At 40.6% G+C, this 24,347-nt stretch overlaps 1 protein-coding gene across 1 annotated transcript in view; it reads left to right on the top strand.

Moving 5' to 3' along the window:
* The window catches only part of LOC128701149 (zwei Ig domain protein zig-8), a 608,905-nt gene extending 588,030 nt beyond the window's left edge, over nucleotides 1-20,875 (top strand). The window contains exons 4-6 of the mRNA XM_053794749.2: nucleotides 6,117-6,244; nucleotides 15,980-16,148; nucleotides 20,548-20,875. Of these exons, the coding sequence (XP_053650724.2) occupies nucleotides 6,117-6,244; nucleotides 15,980-16,148; nucleotides 20,548-20,726 (476 nt within the window). The 3' untranslated portion in view covers nucleotides 20,727-20,875. The remainder of the gene's footprint in view (nucleotides 1-6,116; nucleotides 6,245-15,979; nucleotides 16,149-20,547) is intronic.
* The last annotated feature ends 3,472 nt before the right edge of the window (nucleotides 20,876-24,347 follow it).

Raw genomic sequence — 24,347 nt, 5'->3', positions numbered from 1 at the left:
TGGAATGTGTGAATGAGTGAGTCCTGGAATGATGGAATGTGTGAATGAGTGAGTCCTGGAGTGATGGAATGTGTGAATGAGTGAGTCCTGGAGTGATGGAATGTGTGAATGAGTAAGTCCTGGAGTGATGGAATGTGTGAATGAGTGAGTCCTGGAGTGATGGAATGTGTGAATGAGTGAGTCCTGGAATGATGGAATGTGTGAATGAGTGAGTCCTGGAGTGATGGAATGTGTGAATGAGTGAGTCCTGGAGTGATGGAATGTGTGAATGAGTAAGTCCTGGAGTGATGGAATGTGTGAATGAGTGAGTCCTGGAATGATGGAATGTGTGAATGAGTGAGTACTGGAGTGATGGAATGTGTGAATGAGTGAGTCCTGGAATGATGGAATGTGTGAATGAGTGAGTCCTGGAATGATGGAATGTGTGAATGAGTAAGTCCTGGAGTGATGGAATGTGTGAATGAGTGAGTCCTGGAATGATGGAATGTGTGAATGAGTGAGTACTGGAGTGATGGAATGTGTGAATGAGTGAGTCCTGGAGTGATGGAATGTGTGAATGAGTGAGTCCTGGAATGATGGAATGTGTGAATGAGTGAGTCCTGGAATGATGGAATGTGTGAATGAGTAAGTCCTGGAGTGATGGAATGTGTGAATGAGTGAGTCCTGGAATGATGGAATGTGTGAATGAGTGAGTACTGGAGTGATGGAATGTGTGAATGAGTGAGTCCTGGAGTGATGGAATGTGTGAATGAGTGAGTCCTGGAATGATGGAATGTGTGAATGAGTGAGTCCTGGAGTGATGGAATGTGTGAATGAGTGAGTCCTGGAGTGATGGAATGTGTGAATGAGTGAGTCCTGGAATGATGGAATGTGTGAATGAGTGAGTCCTGGAATGATGGAATGTGTGAATGAGTAAGTCCTGGAGTGATGGAATGTGTGAATGAGTGAGTCCTGGAATGATGGAATGTGTGAATGAGTGAGTACTGGAGTGATGGAATGTGTGAATGAGTGAGTCCTGGAGTGATGGAATGTGTGAATGAGTGAGTCCTGGAATGATGGAATGTGTGAATGAGTGAGTCCTGGAGTGATGGAATGTGTGAATGAGTGAGTCCTGGAATGATGGAATGTGTGAATGAGTGAGTACTGGAGTAATGGAATGTGTGAATGAGTGAGTCCTGGAATGATGGAATGTGTGAATGAGAGAGTTCTGGAGTGATGGAATGTGTGAATGAGTGAGTCCTGGAATGATGGAATGTGTGAATGAGTGAGTACTGGAGTGATGGAATGTGTGAATGAGTGAGTCCTGGAATGATGGAATGTGTGAATGAGTGAGTCCTGGAATGATGGAATGTGTGAATGAGTGAGTCCTGGAATGATGGAATGTGTGAATGAGTGAGTCCTGGAGTGATGGAATGTGTGAATGAGTGAGTCCTAGAGTGATGGAATGTGTGAATGAGTGAGTCATGGAATGATGGAATGTGTGAATGAGGGAGTTCTGGAGTGATGGAATGTGTGAATGTGTGAGTCCTGGAGTGATGGAATGTGTGAATGAGTGAGTCCTGGAATGATGGAATGTGTGAATGAGTGAGTCCTGGAGTGATGGAATGTGTGAATGAGTGAGTCCTGGAATGATGGAATGTGTGAATGAGTGAGTCCTGGAGTGATGGAATGTGTGAATGAGTGAGTCCTAGAGTGATGGAATGTGTGAATGAGTGAGTCATGGAATGATGGAATGTGTGAATGAGAGAGTTCTGGAGTGATGGATTGTGTGAATGTGTGAGTCCTGGAGTGATGGAATGTGTGAATGAGTGAGTCCTGGAATGATGGAATGTGTGAATGAGTGAGTCCTGGAGTGATGGAATGTGTGAATGAGTGAGTCCTGGAATGATGGAATGTGTGAATGAGTGAGTCCTGGAGTGATGGAATGTGTGAATGAGTGAGTCCTGGAGTGATGGAATGTGTGAATGAGTGAGTCCTGGAATGATGGAATGTGTGAATGAGTGAGTCCTGGAGTGATGGAATGTGTGAATGAGTGAGTCCTAGAGTGATGGAATGTGTGAATGAGTGAGTCATGGAATGATGGAATGTGTGAATGAGAGAGTTCTGGAGTGATGGAATGTGTGAATGTGTGAGTCCTGGAGTGATGGAATGTGTGAATGAGTGAGTCCTGGAATGATGGAATGTGTGAATGAGTGAGTCCTGGAGTGATGGAATGTGTGAATGAGTGAGTCCTGGAATGATGGAATGTGTGAATGAGTGAGTCCTGGAGTGATGGAATGTGTGAATGAGTGAGTCCTGGAGTGATGGAATGTGTGAATGAGTGAGTCCTGGAATGATGGAATGTGTGAATGAGTGAGTACTGGAGTGATGGAATGTGTGAATGAGTGAGTCCTGGAATGATGGAATGTGTGAATGAGAGAGTTCTGGAGTGATGGAATGTGTGAATGAGTGAGTCCTGGAATGATGGAATGTGTGAATGAGTGAGTACTGGAGTGATGGAATGTGTGAATGAGTGAGTCCTGGAATGATGGAATGTGTGAATGAGTGAGTCCTGGAAAGATGGAATGTGTGAATGAGTGAGTCCTGGAATGATGGAATGTGTGAATGAGTGAGTCCTGGAGTGATGGAATGTGTGAATGAGTGAGTCCTGGAATGATGGAATGTGTGAATGAGAGAGTTCTGGAGTGATGGAATGTGTGAATGAGTGAGTCCTGGATTGATGGAATGTGTGAATGAGTGAGTCCTGGAATGATGGAATGTGTGAATGAGTGAGTCCTAGAGTGATGGAATGTGTGAACGAGTGAGGAGAAGTGAATGAGTGAGCGAGATAATGCATGAGTGTATGAACGCATGAATGAGTAAGTCAGTAAAAGAGTGAATGAGCGAGCTAATGAGAGTCAATCCAGAGATATACACAGTGGAACCTTCCAGCCTACTGCTGCTGGTTCACCTCACGTCTCACACCGACTCTCATGTTTACCCTGATCACCTCACATCCACCCTACTGTCTTGTTTACTCTTCGTGAGTTAACACAAGACAGTCAATCACTTTCACTTCCTCTAACCATATGGCTTCACTTTAAGCCTATCTCGTACACATAATTAAAACAAAGATTTCCGCAAAAAGTTAACTCGACGATTATCTTTTGCGGTTTAGCATTCTTGAAACGTTAATCGTTACGTAACTAGTTTCTGGCTGGACCAGTGACAGGAATTATCAGACTTGTGCTTCGGAGTCTGTTATTTAAGGTCATGCCGTGACCTTTCATGTGGGTTAACGTGGGGAGCAGTTAAGATGTGTATTGACCTGGCTGACCTCCGTCGTGTGCCGGAGATGATCACTATATGGCAGGAGATGACGGGAAATGACAAACCAGGGGGACACTTGAGTCAATATTGTTTTGGGTTATAGGAGAGAATTCAGCGATTGGTGTGTTATCATGGATGGGAAGATGGGATTAAATGCACACACACACACACACACACACACACACACACACACACACACACACACACACACACACACACACACACACACACACACACACACACACACACACACACACACAGGAATTGACAAGGTGGACAAAGACAGAATGTTCCAGAAATGGGACACAGCAACAAGGGGACACAGTTGGAAATTGAAGACACGGATGAATCACAGGGATGTTAGGAAGTATTTCTTCAATCACAGAGTAGGCAGAAAGTGGAATAGTTTGGGAAGCTATGTAGTGGAGGCAGGATCCATTCATAGCTTTAAGCAGAGGTATGATAAAGCTCATGGTTTACCTGGAGTTTACCTGGAGAGAGTTCCGGGGGTCAACGCCCCCGCGGCCCGGTCTGTGACCAGGCCTGTGACCTGGAGAGTGATCCAGTAGCGGCCAGTGAAGAGGCCAGCATTTAAATTTTCCAAATTATGTAAATAAAATCGGCACCTACGCTGCCCAAAACCGTTGAAAATCTTTGTCTATATATGACATAAAACCATTTAGGGTTTGATACCAACCACAAATGTCATTCTCTAGGTACTGCACGAAAACCAATGTTTCCTTGAAGTTTACCATCAGTAGGCGTTTGAAGCTTATCTGTAGAGTCATTCTCCAGCTAAAGCTCAGAATCCAACAATTTCAAGTTCATTATGTGAGTAAATTGGCAAAGTTGCAGTTCGGGAGAGGCATTCTCGAGATATCTAAATGTTAAAAATCACTCACTCACCATTCTAAAATTTAATTGACAGAGTGGCACCTACACGCTTCATTAACAAACCCAACCTTATTCTAGGTATGTTATACCAGTGATGAAAGTTTGAAGCCGATCAGAAAAGGCTTTCTCGAGTTACAAGAAAAACCCTTGGAGGAAGAAATAAACTACTAACCAATTGATAATAATATTAATAAGAATAAGAATAATAATACCAACAACAACAACAATAACAACAACAACAACAACAACAACAACAACAACAACAACAACAACAACAACAACAACAACAACAACAACAACAATAACAATAACAATAACAATAACAACAACAACAACAACAACAACAACAACAACAACAACAACAACAACAACAACAACAACAACAACAACAATAATAATAATAATAATAATAGCAAGGATGTGATGTCATCATTGTTGTTCAGTATATTTATAGATGGAGTTGTAAGAGAAGTGAATGCTCGGGTGTTGGCAAGAGGTGTGGGGCTGAAAGATAAAGAATCTAACACAAAGTGGGAGTTGTCACAGTTGCTTTTTGCTGATGACACTGTGCTTTTGGGACATTCTGGAGAGAAGTTGCTGAGGTTGGTGGATGCGTTTGGTAGGGTATGTAAAAGAAGAAAATTGAAAGTGAATATAGGAAAGAGTAAGTTAATGGGGATAATAAAAAAAAATAGGTAACGAAAGATTGGATATTAGATTGGAGGGAGAGAGTATGGAGGAGGTGAATGTATTCAGATATTTAGAAGTGGACGTGTCAGCAGATGGGTCTATGAAAGATGAGGTGAATCATAGAATTAACGAAAGGAAGAAGGTGAGTGGTGCACCGAGGAGTCTGTGGAGACAAAGAACATTTCCATGGAGGCAAAGAAAGAAATGTATGAAAGTGTAGCTATACCAACGCTATTATATGGGTGTGAAGCATGGGTTGTGAATGTTGCAACAAAGAGAAGGCTGGAGGCAGTGGAGATGTCATGTCTGAGGGCAATGTGTGGTGTGAATATAATGCAGAGAATCCGTAGTTTGGAGATTAGAAGGAGGTGCGGGATTTCCAAAACTATTATCCAAAGGGCTGAGAAGGGGTTATTGAGATGGTTTGGACATGTAGAGAGGATGAAACGAAATAGATTGACTTCGAGAATGTATAGATCTGAAGTGGAGGGAAGGCGGGGTAGGAGTCAGCCTAGGAAAGGTTGGAGGGAGGGGGTAAAGGAGGTTTTGTGTGCGAGGAGCTTGGGCATGCATGCGTGTGCGTGTTAGATAGGAGCGAATGGAGGCAAATGGTTTTTAATACTTGACGTGCTGTTGGAGTGTGAGCAAAGTAACATTTATGAAGGGGTTCAGGGAAACCGGCAGGCCGGACTTGAGTCCTGGAGATGGGAAGTACAGTGCCTGCACTCTGAAGGAGGGGTGTTAATGTTGCAGTTTAAAAACTGTAGTGTAAAGCACCCTTCTGGCAAGACAGTGATGGAGTGAATGATGGTGAAAGTTTTTCTTATTCGGGCCACCCTGCCTTGGTGGCCACCCTGCCTTGGTGGGAAACGGCCGATGTGTTAATAAAAATAAAAAAAAAATAATACCAATAATAATAATAATAATAATAATAATACCAACAATAATAATAATAAATACCAGCAATAATAATAATAATGCCAACAACAACAATAATAATAATAATAATAATAATAATAATAATAATAATAATAATAATAATAATAATAATAATAATAATAATAGCAATAATAATATTAATAATAATAATAATAATAATAATAATAATAATAATAATAATAATAATAATAATAATAATAATAATAATAATAATAATAATAATCCCAACATATTTGTATTAGCCTCTTAGGAAAGTCTACTAACCAGTGTCTCCTCTGCTACAGTTCCCATGGCTCGCATCCTGGGGTCCGCTGAACGTTACGTTGATAGAGGCTCGACTATCAACCTCACCTGCATCATCAACTTCAACCCAGAGTCACCCACAGAGAACTTCTGGTTCCACAACAACAAGGTGAGAGAGAGAGAGAGAGAGAGAGAGAGAGAGAGAGAGAGAGGAGAGATACACCTGTAATCAACCTTCACGTAACCCACAAAAAAATTCTATCTCCACTGTGAAAGTTCTACCAACAAAAGTAATTAATAAAACTTTTCGAAGTCATTGACACGTTGGTAACCCCTTCACGTCCCCTGAACCACTGGTGCCCCGATATATCACTGGTATCCCACTGGTATCCCACTGGTAATCCCACTGTATCACTGGTATCTCATTGGTATCCAACTAGCAATCCCACTGTATCACTGGTATCCCATTGGTATCCCACTGTATCACTGGTATACCACTGGCATCCCACTGTACCTCAGTGAGACAGGAGACCTCACCACAACCCTGCAAACTACAATTCTTTTCCTCCTTCACTCCTCTCCTGATCAACCAGCCTGTTGGTACTAACCATTTGCAGGCCCATACAGCCACCGCAGCCTCACGGATCATACACCACAACATATGCAATATACTAACATATGAATAAATCTCCCACACATGTATGACAGATGCCCATGTGCCAAACTTGAGTGAAAAGCCTGTGTCAGCCTCGGCTGGACACGCTGTGTTGTAGAACCTTCTGTGTTATAGACACGCTGTGTTGTAGAACCTTCTGTGTTATAGACACGCTGTGTTGTAGAACCTTCTGTGTTATAGACACGCTGTGTTGTAGAACCTTCTGTGTTGTAGACACGCTGTGTTGTAGAACATTCTGTGTTGTAGACACGCTGTGTTGTAGAACATTCTGTGTTGTAGACACGCTGTGTTGTAGAACCTTCTGTGTTGTAGACACGCTGTGTTGTAGAACATTCTGTGTTGTAGACACGATGTGTTGTAGAACATTCTGTGTTGTAGACACGCTGTGTTGTAGAACCTTCTGTGTTGTAGACACGCTGTGTTGTAGAACATTCTGTGTTGCAGACACGCTGTGTTGTAGAACATTCTGTGTTGTAGACACGCTGTGTTGTAGAACATTCTGTGTTGTAGACACGCTGTGTTGTAGACACGCTGTGTTGTAGAACATTCTGTGATGTATACACGCTGTGTTGTAGAACATTCTGTGTTGTAGACACGCTGTGTTGTAAACACGCTGTGTTGTAGAACATTCTGCGTTGTAGACACGCTGTGTTGTAGAACATTCTGTGTTGTAGACACGCTGTGTTGTAGAACATTCTGTGTTGTAGACACGCTGTGTTGTAGAACATTCTGTGTTGTAGACACGCTGTGTTGTAGAACATTCTGTGTTGTAGACACGCTGTGTTGTAGAACATTCTGTGTTGTAGACACGCTGTGTTGTAGAACATTCTGTGTTGTAGACACGCTGTGTTGTAGACACGCTGTGTTGTAGAACATTCTATGTTGTAGACACGCTGTGTTGTAGAACATTCTGTGTTGTAGACACGCTGTGTTGTAGAACATTCTGTGTTGTAGACACGCTGTGTTGTAGACACGCTGTGTTGTAGAACATTCTGTGTTGTAGACACGCACGCTGTGTTGTAGAACATTCTGTGTTGTAGACACGCTGTGTTGTAGACACGCTGTGTTGTAGAACATTCTGTGTTGTAGACACGCTGTGTTGTAGAACATTCTGTGTTGTAGACACGATGTGTTGTAGAACATTCTTTGTTGTAGACACGCTGTGTTGTAGAACATTCTGTGTTGTAGACACGCTGTGTTGTAGAACATTCTGTGTTGTAGACACGCACGCTGTGTTGTAGAACATTCTGTGTTGTAGACACGCTGTGTTGTAGACACGCTGTGTTGTAGAACATTCTGTGTTGTAGACACGCTGTGTTGTAGAACATTCTGTGTTGTAGACACGATGTGTTGTAGAACATTCTGTGTTGTAGACACGCTGTGTTGTAGAACATTCTGTGTTGTAGACACGCTGTGTTGTAGAACATTCTGTGTTGTAGACACGCTGTGTTGTAGACACGCTGTGTTGTAGAACATTCTGTGTTGCAGACACGCTGTTGTAGAACATTCTGTGTTGTAGACATGCTGTGTTGTAGAACATTCTGTGTTGTAGACACGCTGTGTTGTAGACACGGTGTGTTGTAGAACATTCTGTGTTGTAGACACGCTGTGTTGTAGACACGCTGTGTTGTAGAACATTCTGTGTTGCAGAGACGCTGTTGTAGAACATTCTGTGTTGTAGACACCCTGTGTTGTAGAACATTCTGTGTTGTAGACACGTTGTGTTGTAGAACATTCTGTGTTGTAGACACGCTGTGTTGTAGAACATTCTGTGTTGTAGACACGCTGTGTTGTAGAGCTTTCTGTGTTGTAGACACGCTGTGTTGTACAACACGCTGTGTTGTAGACACGCTGTGTTGTAGACACGCTGTGTTGTAGAACATTCTATGTTGTAGACACGCTGTGTCGTAGAACATTCTGTGTTGTAGACACGCTGTGTTGTAGAACATTTTGTGTTGTAGACACGCTGTGTTGTAGAACATTCTGTGTTGTAGACACGCTGTGTTGTAGAACATTCTGTGTTGTAGACACGCTGTGTTGTAGAACATTCTGTGTTGTAGACACGCTGTGTTGTAGAACATTATGTGTTGTAGACACGCTGTGTTGTAGAACCTTCTGTGTTGTAGACACGATGTGTTGTAGAACATTCTGTGTTGTAGACACGCTGTGTTGTAGAACTTTCTGTGTTGTAGACACGATGTGTTGTAGAATATTCTGTGTTGTAGACACGCTGTGTTGCAGACACGCTGTGTTGCAGACACGCTGTGTTGTAGACACGCTGTGTTGCAGACACGCTGTGTTGCAGACACGCTGTGTTGCAGACACGCTGTGTTGTAGACACGCTGTGTTGTAGAGGTCTGAGCACATCTCAGACCTCTGCAACACAAATGTTCTCAAAGATTTGTTAAGTTATACCATAAATTAAGAAAAAATCCTGGACTTGACCTTACGAAACAGACGAAGCAACTGTGATAGTGGCCCCGTGGCCCCGTGGCCCGGTGGCCTGGTGGCTGAAGCTCCCGCTTCACACACTGAGGGCCCGGGTTCGATTCCCGACGGGTGGAAACATTTCGACACGTTTCCTTACGCCTGTTGTCCTGTTCACCTAGCAGCAAATAGGTACCTGGGTGTTAGTGGACTGGTGTGGGTGGCAACCTGGGGTACAAGATTAAGGACCCCAATGGAAATAAGTTAGACAGTCCTCGATGACGCACTGACTTTCTTGGGTTATCCTGGGTGGCTAACCCTCCGGGGTTAAAAATCCGAACGAAATCTTGTCTTATGGACAAGGTAGATTATAGTGGAAAAATAAACATGTTATCAGAAGACAGGGGTAATTAGGTGCCTCTTAAGTAACAGTTGTAGTCTACGGTTTTAAAGCGCCAGAAAGTCACTAAGCTTTTAAAGTTGCAGTAGCTGCTGCAACAACTCGCAGTGAAATGCTTTACGATGCCTTCCCCGCACTACTGAAGTCTCCCAGCTCAAGCTGGTGCGTCTCCTGACCCCGTACATGAGACAGCTTTTGCGTTATGCAGGAGGATAGGGAAACAAAGCTGGTGTTTCTTCCCGTAATGTATGGAACAACTCTGCTTATTTCTGTGTATGATCGAATCTTTAATATCCAACAATGTATCGTGGAAAATATAAAGTACTTTACTTTGCTTTATTTTACTTTGCAACTCTGTGAAGGGGGGGTAATCCACCCCCCTTCCTTCACATTACATACAAGGCAAAAAAAATAAAAGGCATTAATTTTAGTTTCGAAGCCGATTAAAAAAAGTTGGATGATAGATGAACATGCTGTCAAATACAATAGTTTCCCCTAAAAGAAAATCGGCAGGCTCAAAAGAAAATGTTGACGGGGTAACTCAAGCAAGCTTGTGACATTAATAACTGTCGCAGCGAGTATAGGATACGCTACAGCACACTACAACACCTTGCTTCACCGCCAGTTTCATGCACCCGGGAAAGAGAGAGAGAGAGAGAGAGAGAGAGAGAAAGAGAGAGAAAGAGAGAGAGAGAGAGGGAGGGAGGGAGGGAGACCTATATGCAGGCAGCCAGGAAGTGGAGCATACTCAAGGTGTGAGCCTCACACCTTGAGTATGCTCCACTTTCTTGGTTTGCCTGCCCCCCCCCCTCTCATCTGCGACTGCTTGACAGAGTAGAGAACAGAGCAAGACGTCTCATCTCTTTCCTGGACTCATCCTGGATAGATCTATCATTTCAGCAGAGCCTTCAACATAGGAGGGATGTGGGTGGCCTTACTGTTATGTACAAGGCCAATATTGCCAAAGTACCACACTTGGATCCACTTCGAGGACAGCGTGAAACAAGCTTTTATGCCACAAGACGGGCAGAAAGCAGCAACTTCACCCTGGCTGTACCCTTCTCCAGAACATCACTCCATCTGAGATCATACATACCCAGGTTGACTCGAGTATGGAACACATTCGTAGAGCATAATGATGTCAACGAGATAAAGTCAGTTGATCAAATGAAAATGCTGGCCCACAGATGGCTCCAACTTCATCCTGTTCCCTACTTGTATGTCTCATAGCAATAAAAATGCTTTCAAATGAGCTGATGTAGGTAACAGCTCTTAGCTTGTCAATAAAGCTAGGAATCCTTAACCTGTAAATAGCCTGTCAATAAAGCTAGGAATCCTTAACCTGTAAATAGCCTGTCAATAAAGCTAGGAATCCTTAACTTGTAAATAGCCTGTTAATAAAGCTAGGAATCCTTAACCTGTAAATAGCCTGTCAATAAAGCTAGGAATCCTTAACCTGTAAATAGCTTGTCAATAAAGCTACGGGTCCTTAACCTTGTCAAACCCTGTGTAAAAAAAGAGGTGGTTATTTAATGGAAGGTGGTGGCTGCACACACAGTGCTCAGTCCACTCTCATGATGCAGCGTTCATTGTCTAACGCATTTAGTTGCGTCGTTATTTTTTCTAAATGAACAACGCCACCGGATTAGTCCAAAACTTAGTTTCGACAAAGTTATTTTAGTTTAGTTGTTAATAGTTGAATTAGAAAATGTAGGAGGGTTTCAACGGTAGGATAAACTGATGAAGAATCTCTGGCTTCACCTAATTCATCAGTAATCGAATACTCATCATGAACACTAGTGAGGATAATATGTTAGGTGAGACACAAGTAAATAAGTAGGTTCTTAAATAAGTAAATGAGGAAGTAATTGATTGATCACATTTCTTATTATTATTAAAGATTTGCAGGTATTCTCCCGGCCCGGGCCTTTTCCAAGTGGTGGCCCGGCCTTGGCTCCCTGTCTAGGGAGTGTCTGAGACCTAAGTCTCCCATGGGAGGAGGTACAAGTACCCCCTCATCTTTGGGACCACTGTTCCCAGGCCTAGCCACAGTCCCCGCCCTCACGGGGTTCGTAGTGAGAAGCTAGGCCTCTGGTCTGCCATCCCCGCCCCAAGGGGGCTAATGGGAATGGCAGGCCTGTGAGCTGCAAGCTCTGGCTCAGGCACCTACCCTACCCTAGAAAGGCAGGGTATGTGCCTGATTAGTGCGGTAGAGAGGCAGGGTAGATGTTGGCTTGGGTTGGCGGCTTGCAACACATTGTTCCTCTGCTCAACACCTACGTTGTGGAGAAACCGACCAAGAAGTTTCTTGGCTTGATTCTCAGCCATAGTGCAGAAGCCATTATTCTGTTTGACATTGTCGAATAACCGTGATGAACGCTGCTTCTAGGCGCCTACCTCTCTGAGTGTCTTCCCAGGCAAGGAGCAGTGCGTATAGTTAACCAAGTGGGTATGGGAATGAAGCGCAGTTGTCATCCAAGGCGGCCAACCTGCAGGCGAAATGCGATCCAGAAATGGGTTTGTGAAGGTTGTTGCAGGTTGTTGCAGGTTGTTGCAGTGTTGCAAAATATGCGTATAAAAAACGCTCCATATATAATGTTAGTTTACGAGATTAATTCTGAAATCAGACATTATATATTCATCTTTTTTTTATATACACATATTTTATAACATTGCGTAATATTTAGTAAGTTTATTCAGGTACAAGTACACATAAATACATTACCTAGGATAACCCAAGAAAGTTGGACAAAGTGACAAATTTCTATTGGAGGCCTTGGCGTATTTTAACGCAGTTATTGCAAGGGATTGTGCATCTTGCTGCTTAGGAATATAACATTGCATGAGCTAGGTCTGCAATGAGACATTACGGGATCTAGACTTGCAATAAACCATTACAATATCCAGACTTGCAATAAAACATTATAATATTCAGACTTGTAAAAAAAACATTACAAGATCCAATCTTGCAATAAAATATTACAAGATATAGACTTGCAATAAAATATTACAAGATCCAGACTTGCAATCAAATATTACAAGATCCAGACTTGCAATAAACATTACAAGATCCAGACTTGCAATAAAATATTACAAGATCCAAACTTGCAATAAAGCACTTCAAGATCCAGGAATACAATAAAACATTGCAAGACTCAGATCTGCAATAAAGTGTTGCAAAATACAGGCATGCAAATAAGCATTGTCAGAGCTAAAATGTTTCTTGCCAGAGGCAGGAATTATCATCCCTAATAATTATCCCCAGTCATCATTCCCTAATCATCATTCTCTAATCATCATCCTCAATTATCCCAAATCATCATTCCTTAATCATTCCCTAGTCATCATTTCTTAATCCTACTCTATTCATTCCCTGATGATTCCTTAATCATCATTCCCTAAATATCATTCCCTAATCATCATTCCTGAACCATCATCCCTTAATCATTATTCCTAATTAGCAGAGCCCTTAAGGGATTCTTCAAGTAAATTTAGGGAGAAAAAAGCAAGTCAGTTTTTCAACGTCTTTTAGCAGGAATTTACAAACGATTTTTGTATAAGAGTTGTTACCATATTATTCTCCAATTATCTATTAGAATTACGCCATTAAAATTTACTGAAATTATCGTATTATACAATTACCTGAATTTTATCCGCGAAGGTGAATTTTGGAACATCAAAGGATTTGACCAGCCGGAAGTAGCCCTCCCCCCCCTCCTCCCACACGAGGGTTTAGCGCTTCTTCTGTTTAGATGCAATTTACGTTAATAATTGAGCGAACGAAGATAATCGTGCGTATTTTTAATTATTAAAATTTGAGAATAGTTGGTCCAATTTTTTACGCGAGAGGCACTTGATCCAAGGAATTGGGGCTGCTTTTTTCCTCCTTTCCTTGGGTCAAAATTTGTTGTTTTCTCCTCTCCATGCCCCTTTACCCATACTCTGTATGGCCCATACAGATTTAGCGTTTCCCATGAATATAGTAATATTAAGAATAATAAAAAATGATAATCGTAATAACAATAATAATAATAATAATAAATAAACAATAATAATAATAGCTATAATAATAATTATGATAATAATAAACAATTTTAATAATAATAATATTAAATAATAATAATAATATTAAATAATAATAATAATTATGATAATAATAACATTTTAGTACAGTGGTCCTTCAATGTCCATGAGAACATTATGTTGGACCACTGGAATATTGTCCAGTTAGGTTAATGGTGCAAATCAGTTTTCTCAGTAAGACGCCATCAAGGCTTCTGACACAATGGAATGACTCAGTATCGTCAGCCTCGAAGGTAACAATTCTTCTCAATTTCCACGAGTGGATGCCTTGCTTGAGAGAGGAAAAAAAAAAGAGAAGAGCGCATTAGAATGCAAATTCTGGAGCATCGACGGAATGAATTCTGGCGATACTTTCCAGAGGTGACCAAGACAAGTCCACCACTCACGGCTGGTGTTAGCAGTGTGCGAGTGGTCTTGCGGGAGAAATTCTTGGGTCTGGAAAGTGCGTGGGTCTGGAATGTGCGTGGGCGGATCAAGATATGTACTAGCAGTCAACCTTGTAGAAATCTTGAGCTAGCACTACTGGGAGTTACCTAAAACTTTCAGCACGTTGAAGTCAGGTAGCTTGTGCTATTTACGTCAGCTCATTATTTGTCAAACTGGATTTTCGTGCTTGTTGCACATTGAGCTCAAACGAAAGATTCGGCTGCCAGTCTTTTCGTGTGTGTTGCACATTAACACTGAAGACTCGGCTGGTAGTGTAATGTCAAGTTCTACTTCAGATACTGAAAAACTTGCCAGTAAGAATGGAAACGAAAAATCGTAAGTAGTCAGTTTTATACCGTGATGTTAGCTGTGTATTATTTTTTTATCATTTCTTAGGAAAAAAATGAAGTTGTCCAGGGAATTTGACTGGCCTGGTAGTCCGTGGATTACTGGTCCATAACCTGGTGGTACGTGGCTTGTTGGTCCGTGGCCTGTTGGTCCGTGGCGTGTTAGACCGTGGACGGGAACGAGTTGAGATCCACTGCCGTAGACTCTCAATATTTAATTACTAATCTCTGTAAAGTCTCTGTAACATCTCTCTAACCTGCTAACGCCTTAGCATTCTTCTAATACATCTAACAACGCTCTAAGAATCCTCACTAACAACCCTCTACCATCTTGTATTATCCAAATTTACACATGCTGAATATATAAAAAATTTAAAATTTTCCACGTATCCTCCAGCACATTCCTAGCAATCCTCTTCTAGCTAAAATCCAATACTAACTTCTTAAAAAAAACTCTGCTAACACTCTTCCTAACCTTCCTAACCAGCTCACTACACTTCCTAACTTTCCAACCCCATCCTAACTTGCTAACCTTCTAGCAAAACTCTTTTAACCCTCTAATTGCTCCTCCTAACTTGCTAACTCCCTCGTCTATCCCCTAACTATTCTTTATAACCTGTTAACTAACCATTCTAACCCCCCTAACTACCTCATCTAACCCCTACTTATCCTGGTCTCCTAACTGCTTCCTTAATGACCACTTGTAGCTTTAACTGAGGCTATATGAGCCTACAGACTACGTCAACCCTCCACTATATTCCTAACCTTCTAACAGCCTTCTAACACCTTTCAACCATATCCTAATTCTTTAACCCTGTCAACAATCCCGCCCATCCCTAGGCAGCTCTAACTACTTACTAGATATTAACTGCCGCAATCCTTCCGTATCTTACTAACTTAGCAGCATCCCTAACCTCATTTAAATCGTCTAACCCTCAAATTATCCTAACCTCAAACTACCTCTGTCAACAACCCAACATAGCCCTGGACGGCACTAACAAGCCCTAACTACTTACAGGAGAGTAAGTACGATAGCACTGGCATGTACTTCTCCCTTTCTAACAAGTCTCCTAATACCTACAAACCTTTTCTAACACATTAATTGCGCCTTTAATCCCCCTTTTAACAAGAACCACGGCCCTGGACGGCAATCCTTAATTACGTACTAACAACCCTTAACTACCTCTATAACTAGAACCACAGTCCTAGGTGGCACTAACAGCCTTCAACGTCCTACCCAGGTGGTTACCTACGACAATTCTGGCATATTTCGTTTCCTGCTAACAAGCCTAATACGTTATAACCTTTTCCTAATATTTTCCTAACCCTTTTCCTAACCCTTTCAACAAGACCCATAGTTTTAACCGGCACTAACAACCCTTAATTACTCTTAATTACCCTACTAGACAGATCCACAACCCGGCACTAATAACCCTGGTCTACTTTCTACCCATCTAACAAGCCTCCTGTCACACTAAGATACTCCATTTCAACAAGATCCATAGTCGTGCCTGTCACTAAACAACCCTTAACTACCCTCCCCAGGTGATCAACTACGATAACCGTGACAGTCGAGTGAGTGTAATCACTGACAGAGGCTCCGTCACTAAAACGATTTTGTTGATCCACGACGCTCACGACGCGGCTACTGGGACTTACTCCTGTGTCCCTTCCCTCTCCACCACCGCCTCCGTCAGGATACATATTCTTAATGGTAAGTTTGGGGGGTGATGATTCTGAGGTTAGTGTTTGTTAGTGGTGGTGATGGCTATATGGTTAGTGTTTGTTAGTGATGGTGATGGTTATATGGTTAGCGTTTGTTAGTGGTGATGGCTATATGGTTAGTGTTTGCTAGTGGTGATGGCTATATGGTTAGTGTTTGTTAGTGGTGGTGATGGCTATATGGTTAGCGTTTGTTAGTGGTGGTAGTCATGGTTCTGTTTTTATTGTTAGAGGCTAGTACTAACTTGCTAGTGGTTAGTGATTAGTACTACTTTGTTAGCGATTGTCCTCTTTGTTAGTAATTAATATTTCATGTGGTTAGGTGCTTCCACATATTAGTGGATAGTTAGTGATGTTGTGGTAGTGAGTACTTCTTTATAAGTTGTTAGGGGACCCCTTTGTTAGTAGTTAGTGCTGATTTGTTAGCGGCTGGAACTAATTTATTAGTGGTTAATATTTATTTATGGGTTTAACTAAATTATAATAGTTAATAATTATCTCTTAGTGACTAATCACATTTTGTTAGTGGTTCATACTAATTTGTTAGTGGTTAGTCCTGCCGTCTTAGCTATTACTGCAGCTTTCTTGGCTTGTGGTTCTGCTTGTTAGTGGTTAGCTTTATTTTGTTAGAACTTAGTTCTTAGTGACTAGTTCTGCTTTCTTAGTTCTTGGTTAGCTGCTGATTCTATTTTCCTAGTTGTTAGGTCAGTTTATTTCACTTATTTTCTGGTTAGTTCTCTTTTGTTCATGGTTTGTTATGGATCGTGGTGGTTTGTCCTTTGCATTAATAGTGGTTAGTGTTGATAGACTCACACCACTCGTGGCTCAGGTGGGTGAAGGCGACACTATTCTGGCAACATTGTTCAAATGAGCCTCATCTGGAGCGCGGTGTTGCCAGATGAGCGAGATTATGCGGGTAAAATATGACAAACATTACCCTAATGCACTTCTCTCTTAACATATTTGAACCAAATGTAGCCCAAGTGGTGCTGAAGGGTCGTTTTCCCCAATATGTCGTCAACCACATTCCTAATGGGAGTATATTAGTCGCCTTCAGGGGGTATTTTGATGGTGGGGCTTGCAAGGGGTATTTTATGGCGATGTTTGGCATCCCAACTCGATGGCTGGATGGGATTGGTGCAGGATGGGTGACGTCATGCATAAACAAATCTCTGATTGGCGGAGAGTCAGTGACGGCACACACAAACAAGGCTGTGATTGGTGGCTAACCAGTGACGTCATATATAAACAAAGCATTTCATTGGTTCTTTTGCTATGACTTATAAATACAAATAATGTATTCACTGGTTCCCCTTTCAATGTCAATTAATAAGCAAAAATGGACAAGGAATCGAACCGAGGTCCTGTGGGTGGATAACCCTACGCTTAACGACTCAGCCACGTTGGTTCCCAGGTGAGGATTTGACAGCTGCCACTTAAATGACATGTTAACCTTGTAGGGTAAAGAATTAGAAGTATCTAGACAACTATGCTGGTATATGTGTGTGTGTGAGAGAGAGAGATCATTGTCATATATGGTAACATCTGATACAACGTATCTTGGCTGTGCGGTGCAGTGTGGAACCAGCTAATCACTGAACCTTGCTTCGATTCCCTTCTGCGTACAGACTCATTAAATCACGTCTTGATCAATAGCTCCAGGCTGGGCGAAAAGTTCTCCCTATAAAATCTTGTTCTTCAACCTGTTTTTGGTTTCAAACTGGTCAAAACCGAAACCATTCCATCCACAGTGATCTAGCGAGACGTGGGATAGAGTTTGACATTGATTCACCGGTATTTATTCTGCTTAATTAGCCGAATGACCCATACGGGTTTTTGGAACTATAATCAGCTTAATTAGTTTTACAAATGTTTTTGGCATGGATTTTTAATTGCGTTGTGCATATCATTATGGTAGGAATACATCGGTGACAAATGGCGATAATTTGATAAATTAAATCCCAATAAATTCCGACAGGGCGATTTATTTTTAGTGAGATCCGTGTATATTTTGTACTGTATTTTAGCAGCAAATGTATGTCATCACAGGTCATAGAAAATACAGTAACTGCTACAGTAGAGTCTAACCTGCCTTTCTCCTACTGTAAAGGAGAATGTATACTGCCTCTCTCCTCTGCTGTAACTGCTACAGTAGAAGAGAACCTAAACTGTTTCTATCACGACTGAAGGGAATGACTCAGTTTTCCTCTTATCATAAAATAATATTAATAATAATCATAATATGTAAATGTATAGTGCACATGTATTTTCACACACACATTATATATATATATATATATATATATATATATATATATATATATATATATATATATATATATATATATATATATATATATATATATATATATATATATATAATCTGGGCCCAGGTAAAGCAAAGTCAAGGATTAACATTATTGACTGCGATGAGTCTTGGTACTTATTCTTTCATTTATCTGCTGAGTCTTATCTGTGTTCTTATCTGTCTTAATATATATTATCACTGCTGTACCTTGTCTCTCTTCCACGCCGTGATCCACGGCGTGGAAGAGCTTCTACTGGAAACTAGTGACTGTGTGCTTGATAGTTGCCAATTTTATCCTCTTGTATTATGTATTGTATGTCGGAAAAGTTTAGTGTGAAAACTGGGTAGAGTCTCACAGGTTCAACTGCTCTTGTTATGTCCCTGACTTGCTGGCGTGTGAATTTTTATTTTACATTGCCACTTAAGTCTTTCAAGTGTCTAGAAATGAATGTAGTTTTCATTTATCAACAGTTTAAAGTGGAATAAATCTCAAATCTCTCTCTCTCTCTCTCTCTCTCTCTCTCTCTCTCTCTCTCTCTCTCTCTCTCTCTCTCTCTCTCTCTCTCTCTCTCTCTCTCTCTCTCTCTCTCCCTCTCTCTCTCTGTATCATTTCTCCCCTTCCCTGCTCTCTCTGTCCTCCTCCTCCCTGACAGTGACCTCCCACTGTCAATCTTCCCTCCACCTACACATTTCCTCCATTTGTGTATATTGATTGTGTCGCCAGGGTGCAGTGATCAAGGGGGGCGCCGCCCCGCCCCCTCTCACCTCTTCCTCGTCCCATTCATCCCTTCCCTCTTCCCTTCCCCCTGTCCTTCCTTCAACCCTCCTGCTTCCCATCCTTCTTGCCTCCCCCCTTGCCCCTCCCATCGACCCCTCGCCCCATCACCCCCTTGACCCTCTCTCAAATATTCTTCAGAAATGGTACTAGTATGCATGCAACTCATTTTATATATTTTATTTAAGTGGAGTGGTAAACCAGAATGGGTCATTCAACGCAAGGAATGGTATAGGCTTGATCCTATGTCCGCTAACAGCAAGATACGCTTTTGAAAATATTTGATATATATATATATATATATATATATATATATATATATATATATATATATATATATATATATATATATATATATATATATATGCAAAACAACCACTCTGAAAGAATAGAGAAATTCCAAGCGCTTTCGTGACTACTCACATTATCAAGGAACCATAGTTCCTTGATAATGTGAGTAGTTACGAAAGCGCTTGGAATTTCTCTATTTTTTCAGAGTGGTTGTTTTGCATATTTTGAAATCACCTGTTTACTGTGATCTTATTGCATATATATATATATATATATATATATATATATATATATATATATATATATATATATATATACATACATATATATATGTCGTGCCGAATAGGCAGAATTTGCGATCTTGGCTTAAATAGCAACTCTCATCTTGCCATATAGGACAAGTGAAAATTTGTGTATGCAATAATTTCGCCAAAATCATTTTAAACCTAACGAAAAAAATATATTTCACTGTGTTTGTTTAGTATTAAATTATTGTAAACAAATCTAAAATATAGTTAGTTGGGTTAGGCTAAAATAAATTGCGCTTGTTTTAATAAGGTTAGGTAAGTTTTCTAAGTTCCTTTTGGTGCAAAATTATAAATTTTTACGTCAATATTAATGAAAAAATATATATCTTTAAACGTATAAGAGAAAATTTTAGAAAGGACTTAATTTTAAATGAGTTCTTGCTAATTGACCAGTTTTACATATTCGGCACGACATACATATATATATATATATATATATATATATATATATATATATATATATATATATATATATATATATATATATATATATATATATATATATATATATATCGAGAAGTGTATGTCTCCTAGTGTATATACAAAGAGAGTTTACTTTAATCCCTAATTTAGGGATTAAGTTATTCTTAACTAGTAGTTAACAGATGACATGTTGCCTTAATGATTCTCGTTTAGTCAGTACGTTTCATACCCAATTAACCAGACAACTTCATCCACATTCTTTCCTCGTGTTTGTCTGTGTTTTCAGGGGAGACTCCTGCAGCCATGCAAACCAACGGGGCTTCAGGTACCGTTAGAATCCTCCGTTGGTGGCAGTTCTTGGACGTCCTCACCACCACAACAGTCCCTGCTACAGCTGCTGCAGCTGCTGCTGCTGCTGTTCTCTCCTACACATTAACATTCCACCATACCTTCGTCCCAATATAGAAAATGGGTCCCTCTTTTTAACCTGTAAAAAATGATATTGGCAGTTTTCTATGAGGAGGAGTAAGTACGGTCACGATGAAGCGCAGTGATAATGAACTTGTAGGAATTCACTATTTTTCTTTATTGAAATAAGCGTGAAAATGGTAGTTTGTTTTGTTAGTTTAAGCGCTGTCCACGCTCTTCTGATCCAGTAACACACTTGTATGATTATTCGTTGGATAATTTCCCTGTATATATGAGATTAGTTACAAAGAGAGAGCATATCTCCCTAACTGAATTATTATTTTATAAGCCTGGGAGAATGCCTTGTCTATTATGCCAGTGTAGAGTGAATGATCTTCGTATTTTATTTTATAGTGTTAAATTCTTATATTTCTTTGTGTACATAACGGCTCCGGAACATTTTTAAAAAAGGAAGAAAAAAAAGCACTAGCAGTTAATTGTACAAACAGAGTTGTGTATATATAGTGACAGTTATAAAAGAAGAGAAAGTTGCTTGGAAATTTCAGTAGAGACGTTGCACAGGGAGTGACAGGTGTCGTGGTCCTCGGTGGTTCAAGAGACAGTGACTCACAAGCTGCAGTGATCCAGCCACGGCCTCTCCACTATCAAACTTTTAGAAAAAAATGTAAGTAAAATTGTTAGAATATATTTATTTTAAAGTTTGTGGCTCCGAGCAGGTGCCGGGCTTCTAGTGAAGATTATTGAAAGAAGGTAAGATGTTCCTTCGTGTCGTACCAGCGAAGGAACTGCCTCCTGGTCGTGGATATTTTTGATGTTCGAGCCTCTAATATGAACCATTGAGTAAGCAGAAAATGTACCTCAGTTTCGCGTGTTAGTGATGAAATTGTGTTTTTGGGGGGAAAGATCAGGAAATTCCTGGTGCAGAGCCTCTATGGGTACAGAAGATGCACCTCAGAGCCGTGTAAAAAGTGTATTCTCGTAGGTGGACTTCCCAATGCTGAGACTCTAACAACGACAACTTGATAAGAGGATTTACCTCACCCTGTACTACTAAAGGGACTATCCCCTGGTCGTCGAACTTCTTGATGCCGAGGCTCTGACAACGATCGCTTGAGAAGAGGATGTACCTCGACCCAGTACCACTTGAGGGACTATCCCCTGGCCGTCGACCTTCCTGATATTGAGGCTCTGACGAGTACCACAATGAAAGTATTGAAACAGGGTTCGATACGGTGCAAGCTAATAGTTGCCCTATAAACCGCCAACAAGAAGAAAGAGGCGTTGCCACTTTGTCTTTAACTGGCCCAACAGGACTACCTACAGCTCATCTGCCGACTTATAAAAATCCACTTACAATTTAACCGCCTCTGTACAGAGCCACTTTCAGCTCTGTCAACCTACAGGAAAAATGGCAGAGGTAAGACACTCCTCACACCATCACTGACGAGTCGTCAAACTTAACTTTCAATATATCAATAAAACGAACAATAGGTTTATTGTATTGTGAGTGGACATAACTTTTGACTTATTAAGGTCAATTTTAAAGATTCATGTTCAACAGAATCATTCAGCACTGAAGGTGTTGAGTTTTTGATGGTGTTCAAATGTGAATTAGATCTTACCTCAGCTGAAATGTTCAACAAATTGAATTAATACATTTCAACAAGGGTTTCTTTACTTCTCAATATCCAACATGAACTTTTGAGAACATACCCAACCGATCCTCTCCGTTGTCAACTGTTCAATAACTTTCCGTTGACGTTCGCTAGATCCCATTCAACTGAAGAATTCAAACGCGAGCCTTGAGCTGTCCACTGAGTTTCCAGTAGTGTTCTCCAGCCCGTGTAACTATCCAACCACGAACTCTCCTGTATTCTCCAGCCCGTGTAACTATCCAACCACGAACTCTCCTGTAAGACTTCCGTGTTTTCTCTCAATTATCTGCAAAAAAAAGAGTTGAATAAAGTGAAAACCCGCGCGAGTACTAGCGTGATCAGTGTGTGTGGCACAAGGCATTAAAACTGATGTGGAACGGGAAATTCTTAACAGGGTCATTCCTGAAATTCCCATACATGTATGGTAAGTTAACTGAAGATGTGTGTACAGTTTTTTCAGTTAACAGTGATGGTGTAGAGAAAGAGAGAGACAGAAAGAAACTGAAAGAGAGAGAAAGGTCCTACCACAGTAATTAATGTATACCAGCTCGCGTCAGTTTAACATCTCATGGCTCCAAATGTTGTACCGTCGACAACAGTGAAGAACAGACACACGTTGGAGAACAAGCTTTTGATGTGACGACGTTTCGCTTCTCGTAGAGCTTCACGCCACGACAAAGCTCTGCACAGAACTTTACCGTGGGTTCATAAAACTCTACGCTGAGAGAAAAGTTGGCCTGATTCTGGCCTGTTGTACAACATGTCTGCTTCACTTCCATTTTTTGCTGTTTCAATATTTATCAGAATAAAACTCTACCGTGTAACGCACGTCTCTGCCGTGTGACGCACGAATCTACCGTGTGACGCACGTCTCTGCCGTGTGACGCACGAATCTACCGTGTGACGCACGGCATTTTTTTTTTTAGAGTACCTGTTCATTCCTAGTCGTTGTTTCAGTAACCGTAAGTTAGCTGTGAACTTTGTATATGAAGATAATAAAGTTTTTTGGTAATATACTCTATTTTGCATCCTCTGGTATGTCTATATGATTTTTTTTTTTTGCTGTTTCTTTATGATAATCCTATCATAGGTCAACCTAATTAGCATAAGGAAAATCCATCAACTTCGTGATGAAGTTTATGAATGATAATGAATTTCCAATCGATTTGTTGGGCGAAACGATCGAAGCTGAGCGAACTGAGCCAGCAAGCTGAGCCTGATAAAGCTTGACTTATATGGTATTTTAGATATGTATTGACTTAAAAATCATACAAATCAGATTTATGTCTTACGCTACCTATAACTCATCACGCGTACTTACGGTGTAAGACTGGGAGAGTGACTCGTCAGAGATCATAGTCATAAATCCGGGTTATTGGAAAGACGTGTGTCAGGGTTGTGTGATGGATGTGTGTGTGTGTGTGTGTGTGTGTGTGTGTGTGTGTGTGTGTGTGTGTGTGTGTGGACACTGCTACCACCTTCTGCCAGACATGTGGAGTGAATATGAGTCTAGGAGGGTGGATATGTTTGTCAGGTGGGGGCGTCGCGCCCGACAAACCTGACCACAAGGGGAGCGTCGCCCCAGATGTGGAGACAATAGAATAATAATGAACAATAATAATAAAATTGTTGTAATAATAATTATTATTATTATTATTATTGCAGAAGTAATAATAATAAAAATAATAAAAATAATAATAATAATAATAATAATAATAATAATAATAATAATAATAATAATAGTAATAATATAAATAATTATAATATTAATACTAATAATAATAATATATTAGCAATGTTACCAACAAGTGTTACAAAAAATAGATATAGGCAGTAAATTATAATAATAATTAATAATAATTTAAGCAGCGCTGTATAAATCTCAAGGGTTTAACGCTTCATTATGATTATAATAATAATGATGATGATGATAGTTTAAGTAGTTGTTTTTTCTGTGTTAGAAATTAAAACAGAAGTTTGTGTAAATCGACAGAACTGAAGT

This window comes from Cherax quadricarinatus, chromosome 73, assembly GCF_038502225.1.
Source record: "Cherax quadricarinatus isolate ZL_2023a chromosome 73, ASM3850222v1, whole genome shotgun sequence".
Taxonomy (NCBI): domain Eukaryota; kingdom Metazoa; phylum Arthropoda; class Malacostraca; order Decapoda; family Parastacidae; genus Cherax; species Cherax quadricarinatus.
Note: the sequence above shows the minus strand (reverse complement) of the source record. Positions and strands in the feature narration are given on the sequence as shown.